Source organism: Pseudopipra pipra, chromosome 3, assembly GCF_036250125.1.
Source record: "Pseudopipra pipra isolate bDixPip1 chromosome 3, bDixPip1.hap1, whole genome shotgun sequence".
NCBI lineage: Eukaryota > Metazoa > Chordata > Aves > Passeriformes > Pipridae > Pseudopipra > Pseudopipra pipra.
The window spans coordinates 92,114,100-92,139,081 of NC_087551.1; the positions used below are offsets into that span (position 1 = coordinate 92,114,100).

The following is a 24,982-nucleotide window of genomic DNA, read 5'->3' on the forward strand; positions in this document are numbered from 1 at the left end:
TAACTTTGAACAAGACAAGCCCATTGAAGAAAATAAGTTTTTTCTCCAGCAGCTACTCAATCTTTAACTAATTAAGTAAAAAACTTTTATTCTAAAGATAAATACTGTGGAAAAAGTAATTCCTGAAAAAGAAGATAAGAAAATACTGGAATTTACCCATTCTAAAGATAACCATAATAGTAAAGCCTTATTTACTATAAAATAATTTCATTAGTTAGCAATGAAATTTGCATTTACTTTGGTTTATCCAATTCTATAAACCACATAATTGTATGTGTATGTCAGATTTATATTTAATTATACTGAATCATATTTATGACATTACAGTTTGAAAAGGTAACTTGAGAGTCAACTTATATGTTTTCAAATAACCATAACAAGTAACATCGGCCTAAAGACATGTCAGTTGAACACATCAAATCTTACTGAGACAAGGTCTGATAGGTATTGGACAGGATATCACTTGGGAATCTGGAATGTTGGAGGCACAACCAAGGCTAATGGCTTGCAAATTACCATACTATATAAAAAAAAATAAAGTTTTGCCTTAGGTATTCATAAATTGAAATATAATTTCAAGTAGGCATATCTAAAAAAGGAGTAAAATTTACATTAAATTCTTGTTGTTGTTTTTTTTCTTTAAATTGTAGTCAACGCTTTCTCTGTTCTCCTTTTTGCTTTCCTCCTCTTCAGTATTTTTCCTCCTGCAGCTTTTCTATCCTGATGCCTCTATCCTGCACTCTGTTCCTCCCTTGGTAGGTACCAGATGAGAACATGACACGTGGCAGAGATCATGCTCACCTTCCTCACATAACACTTCCTTTTCCTCCACAGTTCATCTGGCATTCTTCACCAGCTTCAAACCCTCTAATTATGTGCCAGGAATGCATACTTTGAATAATCACACAAAATACAGACCGTCTTTGAGGATATATTGTTACAATGCATTCCACTTAGGATCAGAAGCAGTAAATATACACATACTGAATTACACGCCCCATTTGGTATGAAATGCTGGGCTTCACCTTCCTATCTGGTTTCATCTTCAGGCTATAGGAGTCTCCTGCTTACTCTAGTGTGTCACTCACCACTGCATAATTGTGGTAAAAGCAGTAATTTATTTATTAATGGAGGTTTTTGAAGCCAAACAAGAAGTTCTTCTCTCTTATCCAAAAGGACATTGTAGGACACTCGGGAATATTTAAAACATCCAGTGGCTGCAGTTTCAGGATAGCCATCAGGTCTATCCAGTTAAAAGACACCTAAGCAATGAATAGGAAACAAACTCTAATCTCCTTTTATGTACAACTGTACACTATAATCTCAGAGAGAGCCACATAACCCCCATTATACATTTATTTTCATCAGTAAAAACTCTCCAATATGACAAATAAGTACAGTGAGTACTTATTTCATTTCAGCACTTTTTATTTGTAGACACCGTTTTTGTCAGTGTTCAATTACTGACCCTGTACTTGTTGTCAAGAATATGCACAAAGAAAATGCATGTCTACCTAATATTTAGCTAACCGTTTTAAAGGAAAAATAGTCAAATTTCTCATATTGTTCCTCATTGCTAACATTATTTATTATCCTGGGCCTCTCTCCTCTAAGATATAATAGGTCACAGAATCACAGAATATCTCAAGGATCATCTGATCCAACCTTTCTTGGCAAAAGCACAGTTTGGACAAGAGGGTCCAACATCTGTCCAGCTGAATCCAGCTGAGAAATCCACCACTACCCTGAGGAGATTATTTCAATGGCTGACTATTCTCATTGTGACAAAATTTTCTTGTGTTCAACCAGAATCTCTCCAGGAGTAACTTGTTCCCAATACCCCTTGTCTTTTTCATGTGACTCCTTGTAAAAAAGGAGCCTCCATCCTCTTTGTAGCTAGCCTTTCCATACTGGAAAATGGTGATAAGGTCTCCCCTTCTCTTCTTAAGGCTGAAATAACTAAATTCTCTCAGCCTTTCCTCATCTGGCAGCTTCCCAGACTTTGGATAATCTCTGTGGCCCTTCTCTAGACCCTCTCACCCTGTCCACATGTTTTTTAAGTAGTGGGGACCAAAACTGAACACAGTATTCCAAGTGTGGCCTGACAGTTGTTGGGTAGAGTGGGATAGTGAGTTTTTTATCTCTGCTGGTGATGCCCTCATTGATGCAGCCCTGCATCCTGCTCCCTTTCTTTGCTGGAGCAGCACACTGCTCGCTCACATTAAGCTTGTTGTCCATGGAGCCCCAGGTCCCTTTCCACAGAGCCACTCCCCAGCTGGGTCTATCCCAGCCTGTGCAGCACTCCTGGATTATGTTCTCCCAGGTGCAAGACCTCACCCTTGTCCTTGTCGAACTTCATAAGGTTCTTGTTAGCCCACCCTTAAAGCTAATCCAGGTCCTCCTGCAGGGTGGATCTCCATTCTGAAGTGTCCACGTATCCACTCAGTTTGGTATCACTAGTAAACTTTGTCACTGTATACTAAATCCCATCTTCCAGATCACTTATGAGGATATTAAACAGCACTGGACCCCGTATTGATCCCCAGGGGACTCCACTTGTGAAAGCTGCCAGTTTAAAAAGGAGCTATTAACCATACATATATATAAAAATATATATGTGCTGTACAAATGCTAAGTAGTTTTCAAGTTTGCTTCTGTCTGAATCTGATTCAATAACCACTTAAGACTTGACTGGAGTCTGGCCCTTGCCACAGAAGCTTGCTCGCAGATACAACATCATGCTGCGCATGACTATTCAGTAACCAAATTTGACTCAGATGTGGAAGTACTGGAAAATTTTTGATAATTTTGATAACACTGGTGAGAAAAAACAGGCTGCAAGTAGGTCTCAAGAGCAGCTTCTACTATGCATTTAAACATACATATCTGGAAGTAGACTTCACAAAAGGAAAGTAAAATCAATTCTTCAGTGGTTGTATTTTCTCTTTCCTGCAATTCATTAAAAATACTGAGAGGAGTATCAGGAGATAAATGGTTCCTGCTGAATTGCTTTCAACTCTCTTCTGTAGCAAAATGATTTTTCAATATTGACAGAGGAGTAAAAATAGGTTTCTGAAGAGCATAGAACCTCCACCACATCTCACTTCATATCAAATACAACACAAAGATCTGTGTCAGATCTTTGTCAGGAGCTAGGCTGACTTCTTGTTGTAGGCAGCACCACTGCCTACAACACTGGTTTTTCATTTCTAATCCAAAATACACTGAGCATTCTGATGGCTCTGGGGATTGTTGTCTTGCAGTTCAAATCTGTTTCACAGTTTGCTGCAGCACCTGTCAGTAGCAGAAAAAAAAACCCGCAAAAAATTTAGTTATTAGTTTCTGAAAAATCACCTGAAAAAAAGTCTGAATCTGTAACAACTCTTCATCTTCAGTGCAAAGGAATTGCTGACCGAACAAGTCAGAGCAGTGACAAAGTTAATCAAAAGAATATTAGGTAGAGAAAAAAAAAAAAAAAGAAATGCAGTAATTACTAAGGATAAATATAACACAGTCAGGAAACAAATGAAACCAGGGAAAGAGAAATGGGAAAGTACAGGAAGATGATTATTTATCTGAGTTCCACTGGTGATGTTAAGGCGAACATTAAGTAAACAACCCACAAGAAAACATGCTATAGGAAAGACTAAAAAAGCTCCTAGTTAACCTCTGATTTTACATTCTCCTATATGGAATTCACAAAATAATTACAGAAAATATAGTCTACTCATTTCTTCAATTACATCTTTCAATAAAGAGGGAAACATGCCCTGATACGAAATCAGACTACAGATGAGAAAAACTGGCTGTGCAGACATTTAATGCAGATTTATGCATAAAATCCTCTTTTTTTTCCATATAAAAGACTACTTAATTGCAAATATGAATTAAAAAATACAGTTTTGCTCATCATTGCATCTCATTTTTTACTGATTCAGAGGGAGAGAAAAAGAGAGAGAGAAGGTATAGGGTCCGAAAAGCTTTACAAAAACCCATCATGAGTGCATAGCCTAAGAAGCATCAGCCATACTCTAAGACTGAACCAAATCATGCTAGAGAATAATAAGACTGATGCTGCTGGTGCTACATCTTCAGGAAAACAAATAGATCCATACAACTCTGTCCTCTTGACTTCACTAAACAGAAGGGGAAGACCAAAAGCAAAGAGTACAAAAAGTTAAAGATGTTATTTTTTTTCCTGAACCTTTTTTTACTGAACCTTAAGGTGATGGGAAAAAGGGAAAGGGAGAAAACATTTCTGAAGTACTGACTGTTTTTTATAGTCATCTCCAGTTTTTCTTTATCCTCTAGAAAGGTGTAGCAATTACTGCAGGAGTAGTAAGCTGCTATTCTCAGAGCAACAGTCACTGGGAGTAGCACTTGGATGAGAAGACCATTAATTTGAACAGCTTTATTACAAGCTAAACTGGAAACGCAGCACACAACAGGATTACTGCTTAGCTCTGGCATATATGTTTTATTTTGTGATAAAACTCAAAACATTCTAAGTAAACCTTGCAGAGTGAAGATGTATTTTATTTCTCCCACTATTACAAAACAGAAACATATAAAATACAATGTCACTGAAGAGGCCAAGTCCAAACCTCTCGATTCCAGACTAATCCATATAAAATACACTCTAATGTATGCATATTAATTCTTTCAACCACAGTATAAATACCTATAGGTCTACAAAACTGTAGTAAAAAGACAATCTCGAATTCACTCAAAACAAGTTAAATTTTTGAAAAAGCTGTAGATACAAATTCATGGAATTAATTTGAAAATGCATACTATGACATTTTTGAGATAACACTTGAAATGCATGGTTGTAATTTCTTTTGTTTTGGAAGGACGAAACCCATTCCATATATAGACATAGACCATACTTTGCAACCTCTACAGCATAATTAACCCAAGTAATCAGCAAATGGTGGTATCTCAAGTTCCATTGCCAAATACTGATTTCATAAGGCAATCACCACTAGTGTTTATAGGACGACAACATGGTTTTGGTATTTCTTTCCAGAAGTTCCCACAGCTCTGTACATTATGCCACCACAGAGCAATCCCACACACTCATACACAAGAAACAAGCACCGTTTTTCTGAGTGGAGATACTTTTAAGGACTAAAGTCAACACTTCAGAGTAAAAACTAGTATAAAATACAGGTTTGCTCCCTACTAAAAAGTCCTCTTTATCCTTACAAATACACCACAACTCTATCTGATTTTTGGACTGGGTTCTTAAAATAGGTGCTGCTAAGAAGAGCTTTTATAATATTTTTGCCTAGCATAAACATGGCTTGATTAGTTACAGAAGCAAGGAAATGCAAATGGAACTATACAGAAGTTCAGCCAAGGCAGTGCTCAGAGCTTTGCAAAGAGACTGACAACATCTTTGGAACTTTTTCAGTACTATTAGCAGTAGAGTAAATCTAGAAGTATTTATGAAGCATTTATGTCAGTTCAGTGCAGCTCATGGTTTGTATTCTAATCCCTGTTAAATATTAGGGCAGTGTAGGACATCTTGTGAAAAATGTAAATGTTAGTCACGTTGTTATCTCTCAGAGGACAAAATTACATATTTAATGTCTAAAAGCAATACTCTCTAAGACATAGTTCACAGGTATGATAATACGGATTTTCAGGAAAACACTAATAAAATAGAATCTTGGGCCTCTTAAAGTATTTTAATGCATACCTTAAAGAAAAAGATCATAAAATGAACTACACAATTTAATAATTTATATAAGTTTTATGACTTTATTTGCAGGTAACTTTAAGAGAAAGAAAAAAAGGCTTAGTTTTTCAAACATGCAGTATTTCTAAATACACAATAATGGAAAATTATTTTATAAATAATATGAAAAAGATGCTTTCTAAAGAAAAAATATCCATAGAGAAAGTTCTGCTGAGAGCTTACCTATTTAAATCTGATTGTGATTTGAAAAATCAGTATGTGATAATCACTTTTTCAAAACGGTCACTTTTCAGTGGGCTGTGGAGGAATAAAGTGAATGTTCATGCAACAGGAAGCCTTACCCTGAGCCTCTGAACTTGACAGCCTTGTTTCTCTGTCATCTTCAGAAAGTGACTGAAGTTTGACTCATCAAGCAGAAGATACACTGCGATCCCTCTAGCAGATGCCTCCACAATTTCTCTAAAAATATCCACGTCTGTAAACATATCCATAACAATGGCAATGACCTGAATAAAACAGAAAATACAGAAATTATTGTATTGCATAAACACATATATAGAACTCTTCACTGAAGGTTGCACTGAGAAGCTGACACACTAATCTTTTTTACACATTAAAAAGTTCTACTTTCCATGTGGTACCACTTAACATGGAAAGCTTTTCAAAACCACTGGATTTTTTTGAGAAGTCAAGTGATTGCTTGTGTGACATTCATCACAAGTACTAAAGTCTGGCAAAACATTGTGTTGTGGGTTGTCTTGGTTTTGGTTGGAACTGAGTTAATTTTGTTTTGGTACAGCTGGTAGAGTGTTGCGTTTTGGATTTAGTATGAGAATAATGCTAGTAACAAACTGATGCTTTTGTTGTTGCTAAGTAGTGCTTACCCAAGTGAAGGACTTCTCAGTTTCCCATGTTCTGCCAAGAAGTGGGTGCACAAGAAGCCAGGAGGGCACACAGCCAGCACAACTGACCCAAACTGGACAAAGGCATATTCCATACCACAGAGTGTCATGGTCAGCATATAAACTGGAGTGAGTTGGTTGTGAGGGGAGAATCGCTGCTCAGGAACTGGCTGGGCATTGGTCAGCGACTGGTGAGTAGTTGTAATGTGCATCACTTGTTTTCTTGGGTTTTATTTCTCTCTCTCTCTCCTTTTAATTACAGTTATTGTTATAATCATCAATAGTATCCTTACATTATTATTATATTTTACTTAGCTTCAATTAATAAACTGTTCTTATCTCCACACACAAGGTTTTACTTCTTTTCAATTCACTCCTCCATCCCACTGAGGGGGTGAGTGAGCAAGTGGGTGTGAAGACCTCAGCTGCCAGCTGGGGTTAAACCATGACATGGGTGTATGTAGTGACTGGTTATGTGAGGAAAAGGAAACTCAGTGAAAGAGAAAGGAATGGAAAAACAGCAATACAAGTACAGTGGAAAAAAACTAAACCATCAAAATATAACTGCAGTGTGGATTAAAAAAAATTCAGATAAAGTTTTTGTATAAGGGGCTTCTTAATCTTTCATAATTTTCTCTAAAGCTAATGGCTCGAGAGCCTAAAGTATCCAGCAAGCAGACACTGAAGAGTTGGAGGAGTTGAGGACTTCAGGGTTGGAACTGATTCAGCACTCTTACTGGGAGTAAACTTCCTCAGCTGGTGAAGAGCCTGGTTCAAGAAGATCAGAGCTCTGAACGCCAGCTACTGATGCCCTTCAATCCATAGGGATAATGTCTGATTGGGAGAAGCAAAGTCCCTCTAATGGTATTTTGGAGATACATATTGAGATGTTGTACTGTTGACATATATTAGCAATTCGGAAAGAACTAGTGTTGAAACGTTAAAGGAAATAACAGAGGAAGAACAAGTGTCTGTGTAGCTTTTAAAGATAGTATTTTTATCTACTAGAGTCTTCATGAAAAGTTCAAGTGAGATGTCTTAGGTGCAAATTCAAACCAAGTAATGCCTTTCACAGGTATCAAAGCAGGTTTCTACCATTTTCATTAACCTTTAAACTACCTGTACCTCAACTTTAATGCTGCAATCACTCATTTTATTCTGGAACTGAAACATTTACCTCATTCACAAAATTTGGTAAGTGCTGTTGCACCCACTCAGGTAAAAGTCATGTCTCTGGTCAGTTGTATGAATTACCTTTTTGAATCCTATCTGCCTAGAACTGAAAGTTTCACTTATGCCAAATGTATTTAAAACACTACAAATATTAATGAGATCTGACTTAACATAAAGTAAAAGGAAAATAACAATGCCATTAGAAAAGGTAAAAAGACAGCTCCTGAAGTAGTAAAAAGGAAAGAACTTGGCCTTATCGTAACATGGCAATAAACAGACCACAAATCCATCAGTCAGAGAGGAAATGAACAGCATGAAAGAATTCAATTCTTTCAAAAATCTTAGGTAATATGCCTATGTTCTACCTCATTTGTTTTACCAACATTTTGAAAATAAAACCCAAATGTGTTTTTTAACAGTACAGAATATATTTCTTTATCTAAACCCTGAAAAGCACAAAAGTTTATCTTGACTCCAAGGACCCCATCACTTTCAGACTGCACCTTCTGCTTGGTCTTGTTTCTGAGATACACAATGTTAACTGAACACGGCAACCCTATTTATTCACCTGTCTTGTTTCACTTGTGTCTGAGAAGAAAACTGCCAACACAGATCAGGATGGCAGGTAAAAAGAGCAAAAAATAAAGTCTGTTCTCAAATAGTCTCTGTCTCATTATCTGTGTCGCCCTTCCTCTGAACTCCCTAATTTCTTCCTAACCTTTCCTTTTCTTCAGATCTTCAAGAACTGGGTGTTCATTACATTCTGGATCAACTTAAATGTAAGAGAAAAATCCTGAGTGGATTCATTAGCGTACACTTATATGAATACATGAAATATTCAACATCCACAGTACAGCCTCACTTTCCTGTGGCAGATATCTAAGATACTCATATGTTTGCAGCATCTGTGGATGTGCAAAGACTGATAAACTGGATAAGCGGAAAAAATCCCCACAAGAATTAGTAATAAAAACTGAAACCCAACACTGACTAGAATGGCCATATCTAGCTTTATGAAAAGGGAAGGAGAGAAATAAATACATAAGCAAGCAGGCCAGTAAGTTGGTGGCATGTGCACTACTGTGCAGATATTTCATAACTTGGGAATGAATAGGGGAACCCTTTTTATCTTCACTAGTAGAATTGTTCTTAAACCATTTAGCTTATTAAATTTGAAGTTATTCTGCAAAGCACCAAGTAGTCATGCAAGAAAATGTAGATTTCACTATTCGAGTTGGAACATTCTGAATCCTGAAGCTTGTGCTGGCTGTAAAGTCCTTAGCAGAATTTCAGTACATACATGCAAAGCCACAGTCATGATCTGACAATCAGCTGGCCATCCATTTGTGCATTCCCTGCAATCCAGAGATGACTCTCGTTGAATGTCCTCATTCGCCTGCCCACTTACTCTTAGTAAATTACTGAATTAATCTATTCAACACAAACATAATTAGGCTTAATTGATGGAGGAGGAGAGTGCCAAATTTGAATAATGCATATGATAAACATATGATACTTACAATATGTAAAAAGTCATTTACAGTGATAAGGTCATTTCTGTACACTGATTTCTATAAACCAAATGAGCTGCTTGAACATAAACTAGAGAACTTGATTCAGAAAGAATGTATTCCATACATGTCACAGAATATTCTGACCTTTAAATGTATTAAACTTCCTTTTTTTTGTATATTTTATTTTTTTCCTTTTAATTTGGGCTGTGAGTGCACATTTCCCTGTACGTTTGCAGCAGAAGGGAGTATTGCACTTGGGAAAAGAAAAAGCCAATATAATATTCAGGGTCCCAAATTCTGATTAATTAAGGAAACCAAGATTAGGAAGTTATTTCAAAAGAAGTATTCTACAATGTGTACCTACTTAATTAAAGCTCTAACAACAGCTGCAGGATTATTTACTTGCTGCATCACTTTAGAAGAAAAGATTTTGCTACTTTGTTTTTACATTTCTTTTTGCAATTTTAGAGCTACTTTCCACCCCGGTACTTCTAAGAAGAAGCCACCTAACAATGAATTCCAGCAAGGAAGAAAAATGGATACAATTCAAATTGCGTAAAACACATCAGCAAATTGTCTATTTCACAAAACAAAAATTCTGTTTCTTTTGGGCATATCAACACTATCCTGTGTCAAGAAAATCTCCCCAGGACAGAATGCTCCAGGATCACACAGTAGTCTTCCTTATAAACTGCCATTTTGTATCCAAAGCATATTTGTTTTCCAAAACGCAGAGGTCTTTTCAAAAGCAACCACTAGTGCTTTTGTAGCAAATATATCGGCCATCCAACGATTCCAGTAACAACCTCTGGGTACAGCAGCTTTCTGGTGAAAGCGACAGAATTCTGGGAGAACTTTCCAAACCTTGACAAATATGGTTTCAATGACATCCTTAAAGAAGAAGAAAATCTGTTGAAGTCAATAATCATAAAATTACTTGTAATGAAGCTGACAATTTGTTCAACTTAAATGAAGGTGGCAGTACATCCTTATGCTCTTATTCGTACTACTATCCTGACACTTAAGACTATGATTTGCAATAGAAAAGTAAAGCTTCACACACTACTTTACCATTTTAAAAACATTTAAGTATAGGTAGGAAAGTATAATTTTGTTGAATAGTACAATTTTTACGCAAATATTCTAAAACATATTTTTCAGTAATCTGATTTACTTAATTTTTTACCTTAGAGAGGAAAACACTATTTTAAAACTCATTATCTCTCACATATCAGGTCATTCTAACACAAAGCTCTTTTCATTCTTTAAAAGTTTTTAATAATCTTCAGGTTTGGGAAATGACTTGCTAAATGACTACACAAAACACTACTGAAAAGGTTCACGAAAGACACAAACACACTTGTTTTGAAGGTTAAAACAAACAGCTATAGCTCAAATATCCTGAAAAATCTTGCTTATTCTTTCAAATCAGGAGAATAAGTACCTGAAAACATGATGCTAAGTTTGTTGCATCTATCACGTTACAGGGTCAGCTTTTGGTAGTTTGGGCCCATTTGTTTGCATTACATTTGCTTAAATGTTCCTCATCTTTAGAAACTAACTCTAATCAAAAGCTTATCTAGAAAGAAGTTGCCAATCCCAAAAGTTACACCTATAACTAAACATCCCCTGAGCATGTCCAGGGGAGGGCCACCAAGATGTTCAGGGCTGGAGCGCTTGTCCTGTGAAGAGTAAATGTAGAAGCTGGGTTTGTTCAGTCTGGAGCAAAGGCAGCTTCAGGGAACCTTGCAGCAGTTCCTGGTTGTCCTAGGATAAAAAGTGTTTTCCCCTTGGAGTTAGAAAGTGGTTAACCCCTGGGGGTGGTGTTCCTGATGTGCCAGGGCCAATCAGAAGTTACATTTCGCTACTGTAGAAATCAACATATTGCAACAGACCGGAAAAGAAGGAGGATGACACTGTTGGAAGAGAGGTAGCCACGGTCTGAGCGACAAGGAGAGAGGGGCCAGCGAGCCCCGCTGGGGGCCAAGGCCTCCAGCCCCCAGCTGAGACTACGGGAGACCCGGTATAGTGTTAAAACTGGACCAGGTCCCGTGGTCAAGGGCTGGGGGAGTTTCTTCACTGTCAGCAGCAGCAGAAGACACTGAAAGCAGTGGTGGAGCAGCACTGAGCAGAGAACAGTGGCTGAAAGCCAAAAAGATAGCCAGCAGCAGCAGAGATGGCACGTAGCCAGCTGAGAGATGCAGAGATGTTCCTGCAGGAGGGAGAGCTGGCAACAAAACAGAGAAAACTCAGCAAAAGCTGTTTTGGGGGTAAAACTGAATTACTTTCCCAAAACCCTGAAACCTCAAAGAGAGGAGGAGTGGACTTCCAAACTCTTAGGGAGTCCAGAAATGCAGCAGCAGCTAGAGAGAGAGAGAGAAATACTGAGAGCTTGGACACATCCTGAGAGCTGGACCAGGATGGAATGCGGAGGAGGTGGCCTTGCCCCCTCCCCCCGCTGCTGCTGCCACACTGGCAAGCTGAGACAGAGCAGAGGAGCTCTGGTAGGATGCTTGGGGCAAAGACTAAACTGAGAGCTGCCCTAAATGTTCTAATTCAGGAGGAGTGAAAGTCTCCAAGGAAATCCCCCAAAGGCTCGGGCTTGAGGGATTGGAATTTTCACAAAGTAAGAACAGAAAAATTCTGAATGCAATACTTAAATCTGCTGCCTTAAAAAACGAAAGACACTAACTAATACCACAGAAACTGAAATGAAGGAACTGTGACCCAAAAAGTGGCAAAAGGACTTTTCTCTTTTCTTCTTGGACTCTTGTTGAAGAAAAAGAGAAATTAGATCTAATGTAAATATATTATTTTATCATAAAAAGACAGTTAAGTTGTTACCTATATATATATATGTATGTAAATAAACCTTGTAAGTATTTTTTTCCCTTCCCCCAATGCTGAGTAGTTGTGTTTTGTCTGAAAACCCTCTCACACTGGGGCAAATTGTGGGAGGGGGGCTTGAACTTGGAAATTGGATTTCTGAGGCTCTCAAACCACCACACTGGTGCTTTTACCTTAGGGAGGTTCTCAAGGAGACAAAGTCAGGTTCTTCACAGTGGTGGCAGGACAAAAGACAATGGTCAAACCAAAACAAGAACAGTTCTGACTGGATATAGGGAAAACCCCTTATTCCCACAAAGGTAGCCCAGCAGTAGAGCAGGTTGCCCAGATCAGTTGTACAGTTTCCATCCTTGGTGGTTTTCAAGACTCAACTGGATAAAGCCCTGAGCAAACCAGTCAGATACTAGCACTAGCCACGTTTTAAGTAGGAGGTTGGACTGGATAACTCCTGAGGTCCCTTCCAACTGACCAAGTCTGCAAATCAACGATTCAGAGATCTTCACTCCCATCATTGTCACAATGCAAGCAAATTTTGCCATGTTTGGTAGTAATTACAAACTATGCTATGAGGCTTAAAGAAAACGAAAAGACCATAAATAAGGAACACTGAGAAATAAAAGAATTTTTCTGCTTTACTTCTCCCATTTTTGGCAAGAAAAAAATCAATGGATTTTAACCTTTATAGCAGTTTTAGGACATCAAAATCAACCTTTTAATGGGTGTGTACTGAAATTCAGGCACAGATGTAATGAAAGGCCTTTACTGCTAGGGCTCAGTAAGTCTAGTTTGTGAACTACTGACAGTTTCATTATCTCAGTATTACCACTCCTTTCATGAGCACTGATTATAATTCTTTAAAATATACATTGCAGCATGTGCCATTTAACAACTCCTTTGCTATAAACAGTAAAAATACAGGAATCCTCTAATGAAACTGCTTCCTTAGGCCAGGCTTTACTAGAGAAACCAATACCAATAACCTAGTAAGGAATAATGCTAAAAACCTACCCTACACTGCAAGAATATTGTTTTCTTTTAGCCTACACAAGGCTTACTTTGGGCATGATATGACAAAAATCCATATTGCTGTGCAGTGCTTTTGAATGCCACCACCTTTTCTCACCCCAAGGCCAAAGAACTGCATCTCAGACAGAAATTTAATTCTATTTTCATTGACCTTTTCCTCTGGTACTCAAGGCAAATCCCTTTTCGCAAATCTCTGTTTTGGGGAGAATCTCCTTGTGGCACAGGCTCAGTGCTATCCGAATCTAGCCTTTCTCAGAGAGCAGGTAGTTGCTGGTGCTTGCAACCGTGCAGAAAGAAGACAGGGTACTGCCTGTCTTGCTATTAGAAACAGCAGGCAGGCAGCAAATTGACTAGGTGGGTTTCAGGCACCATAAAAGAAGGAGAGACAAATTTTGTGATCAGTGCAGACAACCTTCCCACTAGTAAGCTATACAATACGTCCCACAAGTTACTGTGTGTTTTTTAATTACGTTATGCTGGTTTTTATGGCTGAAGATTTAGATCCAGTTTACGCTTGCTGCAATGCATATTAGCAGCATCCTAATAAATCTCCTGTTATCCTTACTTTCTGGCATGCAGAGTACTTCTCAGAGGAATGTTCATTAATTTCATATTAATTTTCAAAATTGAAGACAGCCCTGAAATGTTTTGCACAACACATTCTTCCAGTGCAATACATACTTTGAAACCATTGTGAGTTGCATCTGAACATCTCTTTGTGCTGGATGAATCGCTGAGGTCTCACAAAGCAAATGTAACAGATGAGAAGTCTTGCAATAAAGTGCCAAAGAGCAGTATGTTGAGGGAAGCCCTCCTCTGTAAATACAGCCTAATAAAATAATAGACATAGTCATCAAACATCTGAGTATGATCCATTCTCCTACAATTTCCATGGAAATGTAAGGGAACAAATATTGAGACCATTTATACCTATGCAACTTCATGAAATTAATGTCACTACTTGTTGTATTGTCACTACTCGTACTATCATCACAATTGACTCCCTGCGATCTTATTTATTTAATTTGGCTCTACAGTCACAGAGCAATAGAGAACAACCATGCAGTGTACTTTGAAATGTTCTTTCATTATTGCATTCTTTAAAAGCAATTTAGTTAACTACAGGGTGAAGTCTGGCACTATTACAGGCAGCTACATTACCTGAGAATCAGCTCTGCTAACCCTCACTATCCTCTTTTCCTCATTCTGCTCCAAAACATTTCCATCATTAATTCAGAGGATAGAAAAAGAGAGTCCCTCAAACTGGGTACACCTTCTGTTCTGATCACCAAGCCTCATTTTATGTCACATACCACCAGCACAACCTAAGAATTCTAAAGTGAAAACTAAGTTTAAATGGTATAAAAACTTCAACATTAGCAGCCTTCAATAACCTCAACAGCTTCTCTCTGCAACAGAATGTCAGACACATTCAAAACCAACAAAAATTCATATGAAAAAGTTCACTGTCCAGAAAACAAAAGGTAAACTAAAATTCTAGAAATCTCCTGCAATACAACAAGGAAAACCAATGCAATCTATTCTTAGAAAATTACGAATGCAGGTAACCACATAAGGCACTATATAGTTTAACTGTGTCTACCTGTGTGGTTCACATGGTGAAGCTTACCTGTTCTGTTCAAGAAACACATACAAAAGATGTGTGGTAGAGGAACTTTGTAGCTATAAGTAATGGGGGAAAATGTTCTGATTCTGGCAGCAAATAATACAATAGTAAAAATAGGAGCTCTGAAGAAGGACAAAATTTTACCTTAAAACACACTGCAAAGATAAATTTTTTACAATGAACAGTCTTCTAAACAACTACACGAGAATTCTGCCACTTGCTCAATTTGGCAATTTTTGTGTAGCTTGCTGTGTCTTAAAAAGCAGATCAAAAGATCAGGATTAGCTCTTTGAAAAGTGAAGCTAAAACCAAAACAAAAGTTCTCTGAAATGCAGATAAGACCGTTTCCTCTGAAAAGTGAATGTACAGTACCCTTCTGCATTATCTTGCAGAAAGCTGTTGCAGGCCAAGCTACCAAGTCATACATATACCATTTTAAAATGATGCCTTCTGTGTTACCTCTTCAAATTCATGCAACTGGAAATTTTATCTTGCAAAACATATGGGAATGAGCTACATTAATTCAGTAAATGTGATTTTATCTATGGGTTTGGTAGTTGCTATTCTGGCTGAAGGACTAGCAAGAACTCAGTTTGAGCTAACCAAATTACAGGAGACACCATCTCCCTTCAGCCAGCAGCAGAGGCGATAATTCCTCTGAAGCTTTACTTCCCAACATGCAGAACTGAGTTTCAGCAAGTCATGCCAAGAGAAGATGGTAGGGGACATTCCAGGAAGTCTTCATGGGGACTTTCCAAGAAGCATTAATAAACCTAATCCTTGAAAGAAAGGATCTGTGAAGAAACAGCTGCTGCCCAGCAACTGACACACCATAGACAAGAAAATATTTACCTAAATCTGCAAAGAACTATCATGCATGATTAAAACAACAAGAATTCACAATGCTCAATCTTAGCACTTTCCTTCCTGCTTGCAATGCTCCCATCGATAACTAAACTGCTTTTGGTATTTAAGAAGCAAGCTGTGTTCTGAGAACAGAAGTGGGCAGAGGTCCTACAGAGAAGAACATAAGGCAGCACAGATGATGGAGAGAATGCATTAGGGATATTACTCTGCCCTTTTATTTCTCTTGCCATTGATATCATTGCTGTATTCTTAGTGCCATGTGGGCTGCAGTTGATTGGGTAGAAAGATTTTAATATTTGTATTTAGCTCTTCAGAATGCTCATATTCAGCTGTTATTTTGAGAAGCTGCCAAGCTGTTCCGGAGGAAAGCAAACACAGAAAGGAAATGCTGGATTTCTGACAGCCTAATATTCAGCTACACCACACTGGCAATTCATGACGAAAATAAAAGGTATTTCTCCAGCCTCCAGCCTTCTCTATGATGAATTTCAAAGACTTGTTGCTGAAGAAATATTTTTTTTATTTAAAAGAGTATTAACAACTTTATATGTATGTTCTCATGGGATCCCTTAATATTTAGGGAATGTTTAGGCTACTTGAATTAATATCGTAATGTTATACTTTTAAGTTTAAATTTGTTTTTAAGTAGAAGCACTCATTTATTCATGTGTGCAGTATTTAGTGACTGCCCAAAAACAAACAATGCCCAAAAATGTGACAAGACATAACTATTTTATTTAAAAGTTCTAACAGTAATTAGAACTAAATTCTTTTTTTACTTTTTGATATGCCATGCAGGCTCTTTCCATGATTTCCTTCAAGAAATCTTAAAATAATTGGCTGCTTATCAAAGAGTCAAAATAAAAGTCTGAGCTTTCAGCTAATCTAGGCAACAGTTCTTGAGAATATTTGGGGTTTTGCCACCTTTAAGAGTACATTTTGTGGGGTTTCTCAGATCAGGAATGGACTGAAGGTTTGAGTCAGTCTGCCTTCTCGCTCCTCCACTTGGTTTCCTCAAGAATCCTGTATAAACACATTTTCAACACTGAACCCCATTTCCTGGGAGTTTACATATTGAAAAACACTAGAAAACGTATAGAAAATCACAATGTTAATGAACACTTACAGGCTGTAGACTTTAAACTATATAAAAAGCAACATTTCTTCAAGTACATAACTTTGCTGGCATTTGTTAATTAGACACTTGGAAACAACGAAAGATTCTCTTAGTCAAAGGTGGATCCATAGGAAGAAGAGATGATTCAGACTGACTTTTCTAGACTGGGGAGGATAATTTTGCTTTTAAGTTTGCTTATGCAAGAGCTGCACACTCTTTGTCATCTTTGAGACCTTAATAATAAACACATTTTTGAAACTAAATGAAATGGGAAAAGCTGAATATCTAATATTGGTATTTTATAAATAAGCTAAAATCTCAAAATCTAAATGTCTCAAAAGCAGGAAGTGCTTATTTTTAGTTTCTAAGCACATTAAAGTTTTGGTGGATCCAAGTAAGCACACAAACTTGATGTGTTTCAGAGTGGTTTATGATTCAGAAAGATGGATTTTAGAATGCCTATATGCAGTATAGTAACCACAGTCCAAAAGGAAGGCCAATCAAACATTTTTAGTATGTGGAAAAATAAAAACATACAGTTGTGGATGACTTGTAAGCCATGCATTGTGAAGTCCATGAGTCTTATTCCAGGGTGACCTTGCATCAAGTAAACACAAAATCATAACAACACTAATATTTTCTAACATGAAGAAGAGAAAACAAATCTATTTTGGTGGGCAGTGCCCAATTAAAAAAAAAACAAACACCAGATTTCAAATCAGTGGAAGCCTACAGACCAATGAGCATGACCTGATTAAACACCTGACTTAATCACCTTAATACTGAGAAACAAGTCCTAATTATATCATTAATTGTTGAATTGTCCTCTATAGACACCCAAAACTTCCCCCTTCCAAAAGGTAATTTCACAATCCTATGAAACTCTGCTAGTGAAAGTGTATAATTTAGAAGAAAAAGAGGAATAAAAAAATTGGAAGTCCTTGCAGAAGACATTGATGGATGTCCACAGAATACCAACTGAGACTAGAACCAATTCTGGTTAAAAACCTCCTCTAGTTCATCGTATAGAGAAGGCAATACCAAAGTAAAGAAAGTAGTCTTCAACAGAGCCTCCAATTAGTCTTTGGAAAGAAGTGGCATAATTTCCTTGTCTTTAGGTTAAGAAGGAACATTACAGTCTACTGCAATAGGGTAATATTTGCACATAGCAGACCTGGATAGCTTACACCTAAGACAGAAAAATAATTTTGCTGTTGGTCATTTTTAATTAAACTTTTGAGTGTCAGGGAAATAACACTTTTGCCCAATATTCAAAAAACTGCTTGATGACCAAGTTGGTTGCTCAGCCTGACTTCTGAAAGGAAAATCGACACAAGAGTCAATGAATACAGAAATAAGGGCTAATTTAGGGAAAGGTAAGTGGGAAAACACCTTTCAAAACAGTGCTTATTTCATTCTTTTCAAAATTATAGGTTTTATATTCAGCTTCATACATGTGATTAAGAGTCAGCAACAGACACAAAGTATGCACACTTAAGGACTGATTAATGGCCAGATGTTTAAAGCAGTTGTCCAGTGAAAACATTTTGATTGCAAGTATTTCTAGCAGCTTGTAGAGCTCAATAATATTAAAGATTTTCATACTGCTGTCACAAAAGTGCAAGCAAAACCACTATAATTTACAGATTATTAAGGCCTATTTCTGTTACCTTCTTCTCTTCCTTCTCTTACTATCTTCCCCTTACTTCTCTCTTCCCTCTCTCCTTTCCCTCTCCCCCTTCAATCCCTTAATTCTTTCTTTCTCCCTTCCTGTCCCTCCCTCCCTCTTTCAAGAGAGAAACCTGAAACTCATTTAAATTTGAGATTGGAAAAAAACCTGATATTGGATACTGAATGTGGGCTTAAAAACGGTTCCTATCAATTTTATACAGACTTCAAAATATTCCGCTTTTTATTGCACATTTTATGACCATACCATTATGATACTCACAATAAGGCTTTTGCTTCCTGCTACAGATGCTATTTACTTCACTGCCACTGATTTCAAACCCTATAGATGTAGCTAAACCTGTTTAAGGAGGTCAAGCAGTAATATGGTTAGGGTAAACCAGAAAAATATAGAATCCAGGCTGTCTAAATTTCCTGGTCACAGGTCAGTGATGGGTCAGTATGAAGGAAAGCCAGCAATCCTCCAGTATAAATAGAAGAAGATGAAAAATGAGAAGTTTCTGCAGGGCTTAGGTCTGCCAGATTCTCTGTTCACCTTATATATAATCTTTAAAATTTTTCCAGTTTAGTATTTATAAGTAAAAATATCATGCCTGGACAAACACCCATAGTAACATTTATGCTGCTAAAAAAAGCAACAGCAAAGACATCAGATCAGTATTCTGAAAAAGATATTACAGACATTATACATGCCTCCATATATCCATATGGCACTTAATTACATCTGAATGCCAGGTAAACAACCCAACCAGATGATTTAAACTATTTATTTATTTTTTAAAATGCTGCCAATTGAGCAGGAACCTACTCTGATACTCTTGAGAAGCAGATTATACCACCTGCTCATAGAGCAGCCACAGCTACTTGTGCAACATATTGCTAATGACTGTGTGCTGGCAGGCTGCATTTCAATTTCACCTATTTTAAAGACAGGTTTTGAAACTAATTAATTAATTGCTGTCTGCAAATCATGTTGAGGTCCTCAGGTGAAATCCATTACCCTGGCATACTATATTATTTATTATAGATTAAATGAAAAATGAAAAAATAATTGCAGACTAGTCTGAAAGCATCAGCAGAATGTCCTAAAGATAAGAAAAGATTAATCGACTTAATAAGTAATTATGTGCAGCTTTTCAGGAAGAAAACAAATTCAAATTTGTATGCACATTAACATATGGAGCAAGATGTCTGAAATAGTAGGGAAGCAATTATAAAAACCCTGCTTAAACCTCCTGTGAAGCAAACAGAAATGAAGAAATGCTACAATTCTTGTAGGCCCAGCAGAGCAAATAGTGAATTGGAACTAAACAAGGTATTAAACAAAATTTAATTCCTGAATCAAATACGGCATTTTAAAAAACAAAACAAGAAAGGAACTACAAGTAAAATTATTACTAGTTGAAAGAGTTATAATTTTAGTATTAATGCTATGCTTTAAAAATATCGTTTATAAAAATTATTTCAATTTTAAAACCCTCCAAAAGGTTTTTAAGAGAAACCTGACAGTTCTTGTTGAAGGGTGAATCTTCCATAGACAGAGAGGCATCTGAGGGAGTTGCAAGTCAATGGAAAAGAAAGGGAATTCACAGAAACAAGTTTAAAAAAATTTAAAGAAACATTTCTTTCTGCCAGGGTTTTGCTCAACTGATATTTTGTCTCTATGTGAGCTGATTCTTGAATAATCATCTTTGTCAGACAACAAGCCATAGGGTGTAAGAATTATCTTGGTGACACTTTATTTTTTTGTAAATGCAGTTAGCGTCAGCTTTCACTGATTGGCACGCAGCTCCTCCACAAGGGCACAGAAGTATTAATTCATCACTTGCAATTTGATACTGCAATTATGCAAAATCACAGGAAAGATTATTTGATCTTTGCGATGAAGTCTGATCAGATAGTTATAATACTCCATCTTTGATATCTACTAGTCTTTCTATTTAAATGTAAAAGTTTATTTTTAATGGTTAAAAGTTTATTCAGTGTATTTTCTTAAATCAGAGTCCTAGGCCACTTCTAGGATACATCTGGGGAGGAGCCTCCACGTATCATCCTGCGCTCATGGTTTGCTCCTCTCATTTTTCTCATTCTCACAAGGATAGGACTCCTAATGAAGCAATCATTCATGAATGAATAAAATGAACAGTTATTCAAATAAATGAGTTATCAGTGTGCCAGTAGCTGAACCCTTTATACTGAATTGAGCTAGTGACCAACACGTCAAGTTAACAGGGTTTTATTAATGGATAGAAGAGAAACGTTATCACAAGTCTTTGATTGTACAACAGCTTCATGTATGTGAGAGCATTCCCCTTTCTACAAAATATTCCTCCTGATGTGCATTGCATGCCAGCGCACACACACCCCCCTAATCTCCATTTGGGTATTGATAATCAGAGATCTAATCAGGAAGCATGCTGAACATTAGCAAGAAATACAAAGCTCCTGCTAGGGCAAGGGAGTTTCCTCCAAAACATCAAAGCAGATACCTGGATTTAAGAATGGAGAAAGAAGAAAATCAGTGGCAGGGGCACCTACTGCAGCTCTTCAGTGGCTTCCTTTGTGAGATTTGCTGCATATTTGTGCCAGTAAGTCCCCTGCAGCCATAAAACATTTCTGCGTTGAATTGCTATGTAATTTAAGGGTACGTATGCTAGCAAACATGATGGGTAGAGAGGAAAATCCACGTGTTTTGCCATCAAAAGCAGAACTTTCTAAGAGGTATCAAAGGTTTAAAAGGCAGAAACACAACTGACCAGACCAGCCATGGATTTACATCAAGCCACGCTCTGTCAGAAAACGGGCTCTTCAAAAATGTGCCAAACATGCTAACAGCTTAATATACTAGATAACTTTGGTTGCTTGAAATAAGGATGGAGATGAGAACCTGCAATACACCTCTGTGGAGGAGAGGCAAACATTTTATTCCAAGAACACTTTGGAAAGTGTTGCTTTTTGATGCAAACTAGTGCCCTTCAAATAAATATTTGTTCTTATGAAGCACCTCTCTGATCTCAGGAAAGATCTTCGCTTGACTAACCTGCCCACTCCAAATTCATGACAATAAGGCTCTCTGTACTAGACTGCTATGCATCCTGTGCACTTGTTCATGCCTAGAATCGACACTTTCTGTAGCACAGTGTGTACATGTGCACGTACAGGATTGCACACATGTGCACGCACGCTGACTGAAAAAAACATATTTTTACATTTGCCTCTTTCCTTTAGACAAAAAGATTCAAACCAGCAGTGTACTGACAAATGAGTGGGAAAAAAGAACACTTGTTTCAGATGTAATAACAGGACAGCTTTTTCCTTTTTTTCTTGCTCACTTAAAAAAGGTGTATATCTTTTCCTGTTCTTCAGAGTCTTTCCTTGTAATTCTGAATCTGCTTTCAGATGTTGGTGCAGTGCGCACTCACTAGAGATATGAGGTATAGCTGTCAGGAAGGAATTTTTCAGAGACTTTATAATTTTTGGTCAACTGTGATCAGTAGTTGGTAATTAAAAGGTACTCCAGTTTCTTTTCAATCATAAAAAATGCAGCATATATCATTTTAATTGACACAGGAACAATTTTGCTATGAAACAAGAGGCAAGTATGGAACAGGTAAGACTTTCATGACATTTATGTGGGTGACTGAGCATTTGCTGAAATGCAACCTGTATCACAAGGGAACAACAAAAAAAGGCATTTTCTTGTTTCTCACAGCTGCATAGAGGAACACTGTGAGAAAAATGTAACATCAGAACATGGGCAGATAATGGGGAAGCAAATAACTCTCTTTTGTATTTGGATATTACTGAAATATTTTTGCTTGAATCTTCTAAAGCAAACAAACAATCTCATGGACGAAACGAATATACAAAAAGCTGATGCAAAATATTAAGTTTTAAACCATTGGAAGCACCTGAGAAGGCAGATTTCAACTTAAGCTCTTGAACTGTGTTCAGTAACCCCTAGTACATGAGTACCCCAAACTATGTATATGTTTTCACAAATCACTTTGAGCTAGTATTCATGTTTAGAGATGAGGAGTCTGTGTTCTACATGGAATTTGTCTTCCAAGTCTTAACTATACCAATTTAAAAGCAAAACTTTTATATTCAGCAAAAATAAAAGCATACAAATAATAATATAAAAGATGTAAAAGATCTTTGAATGGATACAAATGCATGAAACTAGAAAAGCATGTGAATCACTCCCATTTTACCTAGTTCTAGAAGATATTAGCATAGAAATATATTTTTAATAGACTAATGTCATTTATGGCCTCCCAAATCATCCACGGTGTAACTAAAAGAACAGAAACTTACTGAAGTCTGCTTCTGCTACTTCTCTGTCATAAAAGACTCTGGAAAAATTACCAGAAAAAATAAGCAGCTTTTTAAATTCCTTTTAAATTACTTACAATAACACTTTAGTGCACACAGAAAGCTTCTCATCTGTAAAGCACAAACCATTTAATTAATGCAGGAATAACATATCGCATCTATTTTTATCTGGGAAACAGAAAATATACAGGGTGTGTATGTGAGTGTCACATTGCTGTCCTGTGCAGGGCATCTGAGTCAGCCCATTACTAATTAACTTTGTTACTGGAAACAGTCTAGTCACGCAAAGGTGCTGCTCTGAGGAGGTGAAGATGCCTTGCTCCTCGTGAATCTCCTCACTGCACTGAATCCTGCTATGTGAACAGATCCTCAGAGGCTAAGGGCCTGTATTTATAGAGAGGCTGAGCAGCCCAAAGTCCCTATGAAAGCAATCCCTGTGGCTACGAAGCAGCCAAAGCCTCACCTCACCATCCAGTCCTGTATTTAAAATTCTCTGCATCTTCTCTTTTGTCTGACTGTCATGTTGAGTGATGAGATACACAAGCAGAAAGCTCAAGCAGGCTTCGTCTGAGCTTGCAACATGGGTTTCCTCAAGCAAATTCCATCATTTAGAGAAAAGTGATTGTTGAAAAAAAATCTGATCTTCTGAGCAATTATTAATTAGTTACCCAGAACAGTTGACTGTAAGACCAGCACTCAAGTGTTTTAAGGTCAGATTGATTCTTAGTATCAGCTCTATGAAGATGCAACACTGTCAGGCTTGTGCTGTGCAGGGAGTCAGATGTCATTATCATAATGGTCCCTTCTGACATCAAAACCTATGAATCTCTCAGTTTTATCAACCTCTGCTGATTTTGCAATAGGGAAAGCCCTATGAAGTGAGTTTCTAAAGGATACAAACACTGATTATAGGCACATGTTTACTCAGCTCTCTTTCAAAACAACTTTCAGTAAAATCAATTAGAAAATCATATCTGAAAAGGAAAGCAATGACAGGGCTTATGAAGAGGACACATAAACATAGCACAAGAAACAGCATATAATCAAGAAGTAAAGAAGACTGATTTCTAAAAAAAAAAGCATTCATTAAAATATCCCAGTTACTGATAGTGATGGGGAGAAATCATGTCTCTTATGACTGAGTTCAAAACTAAAGCCCTGCCACTGGGATTTAGAGGGGAACGAACCTGGATCATAGGAACTCTGATTGGATACAGCGCAAAGGGTCATTCACTTCAAATTCCCAGGCACAAAGCACCCAAAAACAACCAAGGAAGCAAAAACTGCAGACGAATGGTTCTCTGAAACACTGAGGAATATTTTACAACTTGAAAACAAATTAAACATTTAATATGAGATTGTCTTGGTTTTGTGGTTTTGAGCAAATTTGAGAACGGAAAGAAAAAGAGTGTATAGCTGACTAACAGCAAAATTCTTTCTGGACAACCTGCTGACCTTCAAGAGCCAACCACGACTCTGACATTAATTAAAATGTCCTAAGTGAAATACCATTCTCAATTTTCATAATGCATTAATTTAGTCAAGTATGTTCAAAATTACCATGAAAGATTTTTGGCATACATCATATTCATAGGTGTTCTGCATTTCAGCCTTGTGGTGCAATATTTACTGTGGCAGCTGCTGACAGCAAGCTTTTAAATGAAATTTCAGCGTGTGTGCGCTTATTTATTTATATAAATATTTTGTAACATGTTAATACAGATGATTTAAAAATATTTAATGTCACTTTTTTCTTTTTTTTAATAGGTAAAGAGATTTCCCCTATTTGGTTTATATATTTTATAGTCATAAAATTGACCAAATGGGATACTTTATATTTTTAGTGTTTGAAGCTCAAATCCAATTCAGAGCCACAAGTAAGCAATTTAAAAACAAAACCAGAACACCTCAATGTATATTACTTACATTGCAATTGCTACAGACTTTATTTATAGCTGTTGAAAAATTAAAAATAAAATTCAGTGAATTTTTACTGTAGCTCAGTCAGTGGAAGTCACTAATTCAGAAAAAAAATACTAGATTATTTTTAGGTTGTATATTACGACATGCTTTCTATATACAATGTTTTCTATACTTCCAAATTTCTCCTCACTAGAGAATTAGCTTAAACTCTGGTTAAGGTAATTTCTTTCATAATCTCAAACAGGAGAATATTTAGCA

The 24,982-nt window shown here is 37.0% G+C and overlaps 1 protein-coding gene across 3 annotated transcripts in view; it reads right to left on the reverse strand.

Annotated features, from left to right (window-relative positions):
• The window catches only part of FAM83B (family with sequence similarity 83 member B), a 57,159-nt gene that overhangs the window by 14,165 nt on the left and 18,012 nt on the right, over window positions 1-24,982 (reverse strand). For all 3 annotated transcript variants that reach the window (XM_064650324.1, XM_064650326.1, XM_064650325.1), the window contains exon 3: window positions 6,046-6,210. In XM_064650324.1, the coding sequence (XP_064506394.1) occupies window positions 6,046-6,210 (165 nt within the window). The remainder of the gene's footprint in view (window positions 1-6,045; window positions 6,211-24,982) is intronic.